The sequence below is a fragment of the Fringilla coelebs genome (genome assembly GCF_963513975.1).
Source record: "Fringilla coelebs genome assembly, chromosome: Z".
Taxonomy (NCBI): domain Eukaryota; kingdom Metazoa; phylum Chordata; class Aves; order Passeriformes; family Fringillidae; genus Fringilla; species Fringilla coelebs.
The window spans coordinates 52,725,551-52,738,743 of NC_140031.1; the positions used below are offsets into that span (position 1 = coordinate 52,725,551).

General features: G+C 35.8%; 1 protein-coding gene across 1 annotated transcript in view; it reads left to right on the forward strand.

Annotated features, from left to right (window-relative positions):
* The window catches only part of HSD17B4 (hydroxysteroid 17-beta dehydrogenase 4), a 63,396-nt gene that overhangs the window by 38,653 nt on the left and 11,550 nt on the right, over nt 1–13,193 (forward strand). The window contains exons 18-22 of the mRNA XM_084225098.1: nt 2,365–2,434; nt 6,329–6,435; nt 6,743–6,829; nt 9,224–9,313; nt 11,785–11,923. Coding sequence (XP_084081224.1) covers nt 2,365–2,434; nt 6,329–6,435; nt 6,743–6,829; nt 9,224–9,313; nt 11,785–11,923 — 493 coding nt within the window. The remainder of the gene's footprint in view (nt 1–2,364; nt 2,435–6,328; nt 6,436–6,742; nt 6,830–9,223; nt 9,314–11,784; nt 11,924–13,193) is intronic.

The following is a 13,193-nucleotide window of genomic DNA, read 5'->3' on the forward strand; positions in this document are numbered from 1 at the left end:
GAAAATCTAAAAAGACAAGTATCTTTTGCAAGATTAATATGTCAGAATTTTAGTTAAATACATTGACCAAGTTTAATTCTCTAAACCCACTTGTTTTCTAACTGCTACATTTATTTTGTTAGCGAAGCGCAAGTATTTTTACTACAGTAAATTTGAAAACCATTTGGTACAAGTATTGTCTCCAAAGTAGTGCTTATTATCACTCTAAATAAATGGTTAGTTCTTATTACAGTTTCAGTAAGCAACAGCTGCATAGCTAGATTTGAGATTTGGGCTTACGCAGAAATTTGTCTTTTTTGTTATGATCCATAAATTGAATTTTCCAGTACTGCAACTAAATGTTATTTAGCTAGAATTAAAATTTATTGCAACAGCTCTTTTGTGAAAACAGCCTCCTGGCAGCTTTTGTAAAAATTCAAATTAATTGAAGAATGACAGTAAGACCCTAGAATTTTAACTTAGCTATGAAGTCACTCAATTATTTAATAATTTAGTATCTGGCAACTTTTTTCTTGAGCAGCAATTTGCTGTTAGATTTCAGACTCCTTTGAAAGAAAACTTGAGTAATTGAGGGAGCCTATTTCATAGAATTCTGTTGAAGAATTCTCTTTAGATTTTCAGATTTAAATTTACTTGTGTGAAAAGACAGTATGGGTCTCTCTCTCACTAAAAATGTCTTTCATAGTGTTATAACTTTTACATATTCAGGAAATTATTTGCCCTCTCTTTGATCTTTTTCAGGGTCCTGAACACAGACCCAGATGAATTTATATTAGTATTAAATTTCCAGTCTTCATTATTTTCCCAAGAATTTATACAGTTAATTAGAAGATAATTGAAAAATAAAAGTTATAATAAATGCACGTTTCTGGCAAAGATAAAACTACAGTTATGAATTCCAGATCCACTGTTGTCTTTTTTTTTTCCAAAAGGAAAAGTGTTTCAAAAACAGTAAAAAAAATATGTAAACAGCCACGGAGAGGTATTAGCTTACTGTTTGCCTTTCTAAGATTTGCATGCTAATGCAAATGGTGCAGTTTACAATTTTCTTCTTGCTGTTTTTAGTGTCTGGTTCCCGCACTCACAGAAAGCAGAGACAAGGTCTTTACATTCCACTTTAACTCAGGCTCAAGACATGTGCTGTATCAATGAAAATTGCTATGAGAAATAAGAGAGAGGTAGAGGTTAGTATTAAAGCTGTAGATAGGGGGAGAAATTACCCAAATATGAACAGGTTAAAAAAGAAAACAGATGCATTATGGTTTAAAATTATAACAAGAGTTCAGAACCTTTCTAGTTACACTGTCTGCTTCAGACTTGATAGAAAAACGGTGTTAGGCATATATTAGAAAATTCTCCCTTGCGGGAATCTTTTTTTTTTTTCATCCTTTTCTTTGAGAAATCTGCTGTCTTCTTTCGTCCAAACAGAATTTAGTACAGCTTACCCTCATTCAAATAAATATATACCATTTTTTATTGTCCTAGTTCAAAATGCTGGGAAAAAATTTTTACTGACAACGTGTTCTAAAGGCCAGTAATGTGCTTGACTAAAATACAATTTGTTTTCCATTTAAAAGCTTTTTTTCAATTAAATCAATTAAATTCAATTTGTATATGTCATCATAATTAAGCTGCTAAATTCTTGGAATCTTCATCAGTTAATGTAATGTACTGATTTTCACTGTATTTCTGGGAAATTTTTACTAGGGAATACTTCACTGTCATTTAGTCACTGTAATCTGTTGACCAGAAAAAGAGGTTTTATTTCAGAAATATGCACAGGTTTTGAGATCTCTCAGACTATGGACTGCGGGCTGTTCTTCGTGTACAGCAAATACAAGATTTGATAATGAAAACGCTAAAGCTACACAGGGAGAGAAACCTGAAGTACAGTAGCCATATTCTTCATAGTTTCTCAGATTTATTCACGTTCGTAGTATATAAAACACATTAAATCTGTGTTTACCTACTTTTTTAGTAATAAAAGAGAATATTTAACATGGAGCAAAAGTCTTCTAGAAGGCTTGGAGTGTTACTTTGGGGTATTGTTTGTTTTTGATACTGGGATCAGCTACCCATGAATCTGCTATGAGAGAAATATATCATAATTTAAAAGGAAAAAAAAAAGGATATTTCTGATCCTTGTAAGATGAATCTGTTGTTGGAAAAACATGGTACTGTGTTTGTATGTTATTAAAAAAAAATCATATATTTACTTCTGTTTTACACTGGGTAAATTTGTCAAAGCCTTGTTGTAGAGTATATTATGTGAGGACTAGTAAAATAGATTGTGATATGTTTCTTAATCTGTCATGAATTTCCGGGTGACTTCTGCTTGTTGTGACTCCTGTTCTCTTTCTGCAGGCTGCCTTGTATCGACTGAGTGGGGATTGGAATCCTTTACATGTGGATCCAAGTTTTGCTGCTCTTGGAGGTGAGCTGATGGGGATACCATTGTGTTAATATTTGGAAGAAGGATAATGTAAATGTATTTTTTATCTATTTTTCATGATTTACATCTTTAACAACCTGGAAAAAGCAGTGCTTGTTTTACAGCTGTTCTTAGAGTTACGAGTTAAATAACTTCAAAGTTCTGCATGACACTTCAGTTTGAAGCATTGCTTCTTGTTGCTAGAAATGGGGAATGGTGCTTGGACTTTACTTAAAATGGAAGCATATTTTCTAAGCTTTTTTCCTTTAGATCTTGTTTATTGCCACTTTCACAATGTCTGTTTCATAAGCAGAAATAATTGACTATCAAAGCTTCTGAAGAAATCCCATAAATTCTCTGATATGTACTTCCTTCCGTCTGAATAATTTTGAGATTATGTGGGTCTCAGTGGAACTTTTTGTTCTTCAGTGTAGTCTTCTCTATCCCAATAAGTCCAGGAGGGCAGGAGAGAGGGAGAGAGGGAGCTTGTTAGCACTTCTTTCCTATAAGATCACTTAACTACACCCCTTGCTAGTGCATTAGCTTGTTAATTTACAGAATTCTATGTGCTAAAGCACCAGATCAGAGACTGCACTAACTAATTCTTGAAGAGATGCAATTAATGAAAAAGGGTGTTTTCTTGAAATCGTGTTGTAAACTTATTTTTTCGGACATATTTTCAGGCCTTGTAAATAGTATAGTTTGACTACTCTGGGAAGGCAGCAATTTGATTTACTTAAGAAATTTTCCTGAATATGTATGGCTTCATCTTAAACATTATGTAAGACTACTAATCTGTAACAATTAGTCTGCAGTTTCCTGATGAATTTCTTTTTTAATATGCAAGTATCACAGCATGGTGTTCTTATCAAGATAAATAGAGCGGGGCTATGCTTCCTTGTTCAGATCGCGCTTAACATACATTCGCAAATTATCTTTTATATACTAATTTGTTTGTATACTAATTTGTTTGTTAACTCAGTTTTGTATAATTTTATGTAAATTTGTGTTCATAAGTAATGATTGGCAAATAGTAGGGTCCAGGAAGAGATTTCGCTGGTTTGTTAAAGCAAGTTTATGATGGTTTGTTAATGATGGTGATGGAGATGAGAAATACATGTTTATAATTGAAAACCCAGTGTTTGGAATAATAACAATTAAAAACCTAACTAAATATGAGAAGTAGAAATCTTCTACCTGCTCACACAAAGAGCACTGGCCCATAGACAGGGAAAATGAAATTAACACTGTAGATAGGATATCCCTTTGTCTCAACATAAAAATAATGCACTGATACTGGAACTATGACAGTACCATACGTACACTAAGTGCAAGTGCTATCAAAGAAGAAATGACTGTAGAGGTAGTCCACAAATTTTTTTTCTAGGTGTGCAAATGTTTATTTTCCTTTGGATCTATTCACACACCTTCTTGTCATGTAAACAATCTCTGTGGATGCTCTCCTTTACTGGTTCCCACCAGTGTGCATGGGAAGCAAGCATTCAGTATAATGCATTCAGGTCATTCCTGGATTATTGTTAAGACTTCATGTGAGTAATGTTTCAGAAGACATAAACTATGTGAAAACACCTGTTTATATTCTTGTGCCTTTATTCCTATGTCTTGTGTTTCCAGATACTAGAAAGCAATATTTTCTTTCATTTTGTTTCAGTCCAGATACAAAGAAACAGAATTTAGCTCATGGAATTTTTCTTTGACTATGCATTAGTTTTATAAAGAAAATACTGGGAAAAATTGGATTGGGTATATTTGGTTGTTTCTGAGTCTAAATAGAGTGGGTGGTTTCTGGTTCTTGCATAGTGAATTGAACTGAGTTTTTGAAGAGCTAGATGTCACTATAACATTCTGCATGAGAGATACTGAAAACTGATGATGTTACAATAGTGCAGTAATCTGACTGCATGGTAACTTTGTGCTTTCAGAACAGTGCCCATTGTATACAAAATAGAGTGCTGTTAAAAGTGTACGTACTCAAATATTTTGTGGGAAAGAAATGACAAAAGGATCAGGCTGAAATACTTAAAGTGAGAAAACAGACTCATATTCCTTTAAGCCTGTCATTCTGTCATGTCTTCCAACGTAATGTGACAAAATTTCTCTTTCTCACCCATAATTCTGCTAGCATTGTCTTTCCTTTGGTCTCATAATTCCCATCTTTCCCAGCATTGAATCTTCCATGGCTTAATTTCAGCTTGCAGCTAGTTACCACACAGCCACCTGCTCATTCCTTACCTCTCCCCTCCCTGTTTTTCCCTTCACTTCCCTTTCCTCTCCCACCTCCACTCCTGGTGGGATGGAGAGTAGAGTTGCAGAGAAAAATAGGTAAAACTTGTGGGTTGATATAAGAACACTTTAATAACTAAAGCAAAGTAAAATATTATATTAATAATACTAATGGTGCTGCTACTACTACAAATAATAATGAAAAGGACAGAGAAGAAGTGAAGAGTAAAACCCAAGAGAAACAAGTGCACAACACATTTGCTTATCACCTGCTGGCTGATGCTCAACCCATCCCTGAGCCATAATCAGTAGCTCCTGCCCAGCTACCCCCAGTTTATATCCTGAGCATGAGGTTCTGCCACCTCTTTGGTGGCAGATCGTAGGTCACAGAAGAGTGTTTGGCATATGCTAGATACTACTTAGCAACAGCTGAAACATCAGTGTATTTTCAGCATTACTGTCCCACTAAATTCAGAGTACAGTGCTGTACAAGCTACTAGAGAAGAAAGTTCATTATAGCCCAGCCAAAGCTAGGGTGGTGTCCTTGTGGCATTTTATTTGTGTCTTGATGGTGGCTTCTTTTCTTTTACATCTTCTGTTTCTTTGCTGGCTAGACTTTCTCCTGTCTCCTCTTTTTTTGTTTGTTTTGGTTTTGGTTTGTCTTCCAGCTGTTGTCCCTTGAGAGAGAACATTTTGTGCTGTGTAGATGCAATGAGAAGTTGTTAAGAGCTCAAGAAAAACAGACTCTGGCAGACAAGAGTAGCATACAAGTTCTGGGCAAAGAGGCTGGTTTCAGTGCCAAAGCTGGACAGCTCTGTCTGGATTCCATGGGCTGTTGCAAGTGTGATCAATTACTGTTTACCTGCCTTGTCAGGTCAGAACAACCTGTTAGAGGAATCAGAATATACAAGCAGCATCTTTTTAACTTAACAGTTGCACTTTAGCAAATCTGAGGCCAGTTTTCAAAGGTTTATTTTGTCAGATTTTGACAGTAGTGGAAAAAGAGGCAACGCTAATATAAAGCTTATCCTCTGCCAAGGTTGAGCTCCTGCTTCAAAGCATAGGAGTTTGAGGAAACTTGACAAAAATGTCAGTATAAGAAAAACAGAAAAATATTGCAAGTTTTCTTTCTCTCTTTTTTTTTTTTTAATTTCTAAATAAAGGTAAATTAATCCTACAGCAGAAGCAGGCATTGTATTAGAAGACTTTGGCCAACCATGAATAGGAATTCAAAATAGATATATCAAATCTTAGTATTGCCACTTTTTAATGATTACAGTACCTCTTACCCTTAATGTACATACTTAAATTTAACTGCATGTCTGGTGTGCCTTTGCATGCATACTAAAATAGATAATCTCCTTATTTTTCATTTTGTCACCTCTACAGACCAGGACTAATTCTACTTCTGAGTCTCACAGAGCACAGGCAGTGCTAAGAGTCCACCTTGTCACCTAGCTCTTTTTGTTGCCTGAAAGTAGAGGAAATAATGAATAGTAACAGACACTTTTTCATTGAGATAAATTAGGTTAAAAAGAAAAAGGATTAAGAACACTTATGGAGGAAAATACTATGAATAAGGTATAGCTATTGATAGAAGCTGCATTCAAGGTCCTACTATTAAAAATGCTAAAATGTTACCTCTTTAAATAGGATTTAAGAAGCCTATACTTCACGGACTATGCACCTTTGGATTTGCTGCTAGAAACGTTTTGAAGCAGTTTGCAAATAATGACGTGAACAGATTCAAAGCAATCAAGGTCTGTGCGTTCATTCTTTGCAGTAAATTTCCTGGATTTTTCTGTTTTAGTGCCAAAAGAAATCTTAAGTGTGGGGGAAGACTTTCATGATGTCTTAATTGCCAGAATTGCTTTTACTCAAAGCTGCATGCATTTTAATGCCTCTGTCTTTTATGCTTGCTTAAATATTTAGGCTTTCTACATTGATAGTTGACTTGATTTCCCTCTTTTTTTCATTTTAGTTGAGCCAATGTGTTTAAGCTTTGCATTTATATATAGCAGACAAATGTTTCCGCAACCCCACTTCTTTTTTTTTCTTTGCTTTTAGGTTCGCTTTGCGAAGCCAGTCTATCCAGGGGAAACTTTGCAAACAGAAATGTGGAAGGAAGGAAATAGAATCCATTTTCAGACCAAGGTCAGAACAATCTCTTCACTGTGGGCTTCAGAGAAAGAAGTATTGGTTAAAAGACTGGGGATATGAGGGGGAGCAAGAAAAGACGACTCTAAGCATCACACCATTGGCAAAGGCTTTGTAAAGAATGAAATAGTCTTACTTACTTTGTGGTGTCACTAGGATTCTAATATAAATACCATTTTAATCACTTAATACTCTCGTATTAAATGAGGACTCCTTTCATTGTTTGTGCATTTTTTGTGTTTTTCCACTGGGGAAAATGAAAAATATTAAAACAACAGTCATCCTCAGGTCATCATAGTGTGTACTTGTTTTCTGGAGTTACTCATAACTTTATGTATTCGTCTTTTTTTTTTTTTTAACATTTATTTATCTTAATTGTCTCTTAACAGTTTATGCATGTGTGTGCTGCAGATTTAGCTTAGATTATGTTAAATTTAAGCTGCAGCTACACAGAGCAACTTCCTAAAAATGGAAATTTCATAGCAGTTGAACATAGTAACTACAATTAAACAGTTGACACTTTTATGAGATCTGAGTTCACATTTTTCTATTTTCTTTGGTCCTGCTAGTAACATTTTGTGTGGCTATCCTGTAATGGTTGTCTCCATGCCAAAGGGAACTTAGTGGGAACTAAGGGTAAAACTCCAGGTAAAGGGCAAAAAGTAAAAGTGAATGTCATCACTTATGTAGCATCATATGACATTTTCACTTTCTTTACCTATGATTTGATACTGGTATTTGTCAATATTTGCTTTGGCTTATGCAGTGAGAGTTACTTTGCTTTGCTGGCCCAAGTTTTGCAGCCTCATCTCCATAAAAATGTAGGCAGCTTTTGATTAGTGAGTAGGGCAGCCGGTATATTTGCAGCTGCAGAGGGGATTGGGCAGGCAAAATAAAACAAGGAGGGTCATCATAGGAACGGAGGAATGCTGTATTCATACAGCTTTCTGGAATATACATTGACTGAAGGAGGCAAATTTTGTTTGCAGACCTGACGGGTGGTAGCAGCTACAAAATTTCAGAATGGTAACATTGCAGAGACTAGTGTGTACAAAATCTCCATTTCTAATTACTAGTAGCAAATGAGGTAGTGTGGTGGCTCAAGTGAGCTTTGAAAATTACTGTAGCTATATTTGAAAGGGACTATCACCCAATCCTGACAAAATCTAGAATTCATGTGTTTACTTTTGATGGTTTCCATATACCATGTTAGTTAATATGTTTACTTTTGATGATTTCCATGTACCATGTTAGTTAATGCTTCTAAGCCCTTCCAAATTTGTAAGCAGGGTGAGTTGTTCTGTTGTGTTTAAAGGCAAAATTTGTAATTATGCTTGGTTTAATAATTGCTAATATGTAGAGTTTTGGTGAATTTTGCTAAGGATTTTTCTTCCACAATTTTGGAGTAACTAATTTTGGATAGAAGTTACAGGGCTTAACAGGATTATAGTAGACCATCTTAAACAGTTATGAGGTGTGCAAAATTTTATTTCTTATGGCATGTTGGATTTGTATGGACTAAATCCATCTTTGTGCTGAAATGAACTCTGGTTAAATCAAACTACAAATGGACTTAAAGCTTTGAGAGGGTGGTTTGAATCCATTTTCAGCATTGTCTGAAGTGCAGTGGCAGCGGGTGACAAGCAGTTAGGCATGATTTGAGTAATAGTTAATGTAGTGCAATAAACTAGGCTCTGATACTTGATATTTCTGCAGTTTGGCTATTTGTCATACACTTCTCTGTATGCATTATCAGTGAATCAATTTCCTAATCTTCTGTTAGCTGCCATAAGTCAGTAGGGTTTGTCACATCCCTCAAAGAGAAAATACCAGATTGAAACCTATTTTCTTTTCTGAAATAACTATTTCAAAAAATTAAACCGGAGGGAATTCAGGTATTTTCCATCATTATTTTTGAAATCTTTCTTGTTTGCAATCCTTAAAAAGCTGTTTCTAGTGCAAGTTGAAGTATAAGGCATGTGGAGATAGTAAAATTGTCTAAATGGACTCTTGATAACTGAATATCTACCTCAAGGAAAAATATTTTAGAACAATGTCTTTCTAAGAACTATTTATGAAGAAATATTGACAGCAGCATGTAACACTGGAGGTAAATAAGGTTTTTTCAACTGTTTCGTGAACAGAACACCAGCAAGATATTTTGGTACAATTTTTCCAGATGAAAATTCTTTTCTTGAAGAGTTGTTTGGAAAACATAACAATTTGCCTCAAGACTACAGCATGTTTATGAGGTGTTTTTTTTCACTCTGTAACTTTTATGTTTTCTCTTGCATCTCTGATTTTAAATAGCAGGAATACTCCTTAGATGCCCTTCTTTTGTGACTTTCTGCAAATAAATAATCTCTTTCATGTATTTTTCCCCCACTACAGATCAAGGAGACTGGAGAAGTTGCCATTGCAGGGGGCTATGTGGATATAGTACCAGCCTTGGAAAAGCCTTCTGCTCGAGAGTCTCGGATGGTAGGTGGAAGCAATGGAAGTCTTAACTTGCAGAGAAGCACACTTAGGCTTTATTTTGGTGAAAAAGACAGGAAAAATACTTCGATCTCTTACCAATCTTATTTGCAGTATTCAGAGGAGTTATGAATTCAGAGACACTAACCTGTACGTTGTTTAAGATGCAGATGTTAATTGATCTGTTTGAGAGGAAAATTCCAGTTGCTTACACTGGATGCTGATGTTTGATGTGCTTGATGCTAATTGAACTCTCAGGATAAGCATTGTGCTGTATGTTACAAAACAAGGAAGGGCATGTGCCAGTGAGGGCCATGTTTTGAGCGCTTGCAGAGCTCAAAATAGAAATTATTTCATGTAATTTGGATGTGTAACTGTAGAACAATGCTTTTCTTATTTTGTAGATGTTGAAGATCAAACTCTGTGTAGGATGCAAAAGTGTGTGACCTCTCAATTTTTTCAGGGACACAGGGAGAGGGGCAAGAAGGCATTAGTATAAGTGAAAATGAGATAACATACTCACAGAAAAGAAGTTTCATCATTGAATCATTTTGAAATAAGACTTTGAGAGCTGTTTGTACAGGTGGTTAGGCCTAGCATACAGTATGCTCTTTATACTGTGTATATTTAAAAAAATCCCCTGCATGTATGCATGCCTTAAGCCTTGGGTACTGTACTTGCCACAAAGCACAGAAATGTACATGCAATAGTGAGGATGACCCTAATGTAGTCTAAAAGTCACTTAAAGCAATGCCTATTTGTTAAATTTATTATTAAGGCAATGCCTTAATAAACTGTTATCTTTTTCCCTTATTGATTCCTGCATGCAAACAATGAAATTTTAATGCTTTGAAGTTTATGAAATACTGAGATAGTGACATTCATGTAAAGCTTTTGATCACAGAATGGGGAATATTGGGTGAAACTTGGGCCGCATCCAGAGCAGTGTGGCCAGCTGGTCGAGGAAGGGGATTCAGCTCTGAGCTCCCCAGCACAGGAGGGGCATTGACCTGTTGGAGCAAGTCCAGAGGAAGGACATCAAGGAAATTAGGGGAATTGAGCACTCTTCCCATGAGAAAAGGCTAAGAAAATTTGGTTTGTTCAGACGGGAAAAGAGAAAGCTTCAGGGTGACCTAGTTGTGGCCTCTTATTACCTAAAGGGAGACAAAGAGGAGCTTTTCACAAGACAGGATAAGAGGGCATAGATTCAAACTAAAAGAGGCTAGGTTTCAATTAGATCTTAAAACGAAATTCTTTACTGTGAGGTTGGTGAGACACTGGAACAGGTTTCCCAGAGAAACTAGCAGGCTGTGGCTGCCTCATCCCTGGAAGTGTTGAAGGCCAGGGTGGATGGGGCTTGGATCACCTTGGTCTAGTGAAAAATCTCCCTGCCCCCCAACATTATCTTTAGGGTTCATTCCAGCTCAGGCCATCCTATGATTCTATGAGCTATCCAGGAACCTGTTTCTTTTTGCTGCTTGTGTTTAATCTTCTGAGACATTCTGAATTGTTGAATGAAGTTCAAACATCAGAACTTTTTAAAACTGCTCAGATTTTCTTTTTTTATCCTTTTTTTTTTTAACTTGGCAGAACAGGTGTTCTTTAAGCTTACTCTGAGAAATTAAGGTGCTTTGGCAGAAATTTGCTGACAGGGTCAGACACCCACCAGGGAAACCAGTCTGCTTAGTGAAGATTGGCAGATTTAAAGGCCATTGAGAACCCTTTAATATAATGGAAAATGTTAGGCTTAACCAAAGAGGTGACAAAATAGCAACCTGAGGAGTCTTATGTTCTGCTGTACATGTAGGTACAGTGAATAACTAAAGGTCTGAGACTTCCTTTGCTCCAGTTCCAGTTAGACACAAAATGTCACTGAAGTAGCTTCCCTAAAGTGAAGCCTTTTATCCAAAAAATATTTGTTAAAAGAAAGACAGTAAAAGGCTTGCAAAATAATGTGCTTGGAAAAGTTGGAAATGTAAATGTAGCTGATCCCACTGTTAGATTTTGTCTGCACCGGAGTTTTGACTGTATTCATAGTGCAGATGTTTTGAACATCTTTTATGTCAAAGTAATAAACTGGTAAAAACTTTTTTTTTTGTTCTGAAAACTAACATAGCATTCACTGTAGAAAAAGTGGCAGTGGTTGTCATCCAAAGGAAAAAAAGGGCAATTTAGAAACTTTTAGCGCACTTATTAAGAAACATTTCTCAAATTGTAATGATAAATGACAAAAACTATGAAAATAAGATTTTAAAAAATTTTAAATGAAAATTTGAAATGAAACCTTTTCTACTTGAATGTACTCTTTAGTGCTGATGGTGGCTAGAGGTGATTATTTTGTGGTAGAAAAAAAATCTCAGTTGCATTTAATAATTCTGATGTAGACAGTTGAAGCATTGCATGCTGGAAAGTGACATATTCAGTACCTTTTTACAAAGCTTCAATTTTAAATTCTTCATACTTTTTTTTTTTTTAAGGCTGAAGGGCTGCAGAGTAACCTTGTGTTTGAAGAAATTGGTCGTCGTGTAAAAGAGATGGGAAATGAATTGGTAAAGAAAGTAAACGCCGTATTCCAGTGGGACATCACTAAAGATGGAAAAACAGCAATGCAGTGGAGTAAGTTGTAGTGTTTATGTGATACCCCAATGCATTTTTGCTATGAAGTGGGATTAATTGTAATCATTCTAATTAAACTGATAGCTTGGAACTAAGCATAGCATTGTAGATGAATATGCAGTGGGACCTACAGGTCTGAATGCATTCTGGGTGCACAACTGACACGGAGGTCAGATAAACTTTGCAGGTAGTAATCTTTCAAGGAACATACTTTTGTAACTTGCCTATATAGATGTAGGCATAGGTTATATCATCCTTTAGAACTTCAGTGCGTTTCTGTTTACATTTTCCAGATTGGATTGCCACTGCACTTAGGAAAGTACGCTAAATTAGCCTAGTAGGAGTGTTACAGTAATTAGTCTGCTGGTGATGTACATGCTAACTGATGTAAAACAAATAAGTAATTATTTCTACTGCATTGTTCTTGTCACTTCAGTGAAAACGTAGCCCAATTTGTTTCCATTTAAACTTTCTGAGATCAAGGTTATTGGAGGCATAATCATGATTTCCCATAGTTTAAGCATGGGAGTGATTGATGATGAGAAACTAAAGCCTGTAATAGCAATGGCTCACAGCAGAACTTTTTCCTGATTAAATGAATAGTAGAATTATGTGAAGTGGTCTGATGAGAGAAAACTACTTCCTCAAAAACATTTTCTTCTTAAATTCTCCTTTGCTCTCTTTCTAAAGATATATATTTGAAAATCTTCTTTTATTAATTGGTTAGATTTTTTTTATCTTTGGAATTTTTTTTTTGTTTTGTTTTTTTAGCTTACATGTCTACTGCTTTATTGATGGAGTGTAAAGATTTTCCAAAGAGAAAAAGCTTAGTGAGGTTGTACCTTCCAGGCCTTTTTGTGGGGAAATGAAAGTCTGGATGGGACTTGGAGCACCTTAGTCTAGTGAAAAATGTCCCTGCCCCCCAACAGGGGGTTAGAACTACATTATCTTTAGGGTTCATTCCAGCTCAGGCCATCCTATGATTCTATGAGCTATCCAGGAACCTGTTTCTTTTTGCTGCTTGTGTTTAATCTTCTGTTGCCTGTTGCTTAAGCTTCTTTTTGTTTGGTCCTAGTGGTTGGATGTAGTCAAAAGAGTTTTGGGGACAATGCAGGTGAAGGGGCTGCCCTTTGACAGGCTGAGAGGGGATATTTACAGTAGGTCAGATCAGATCCACCATTAGGTTTTATTCTGTACACTGTGACTTTTTTTAAACTATTGTTGAGCAATTTAGAAGCCTATAATTTCACTTAATCCTTTCCTAGTGTTG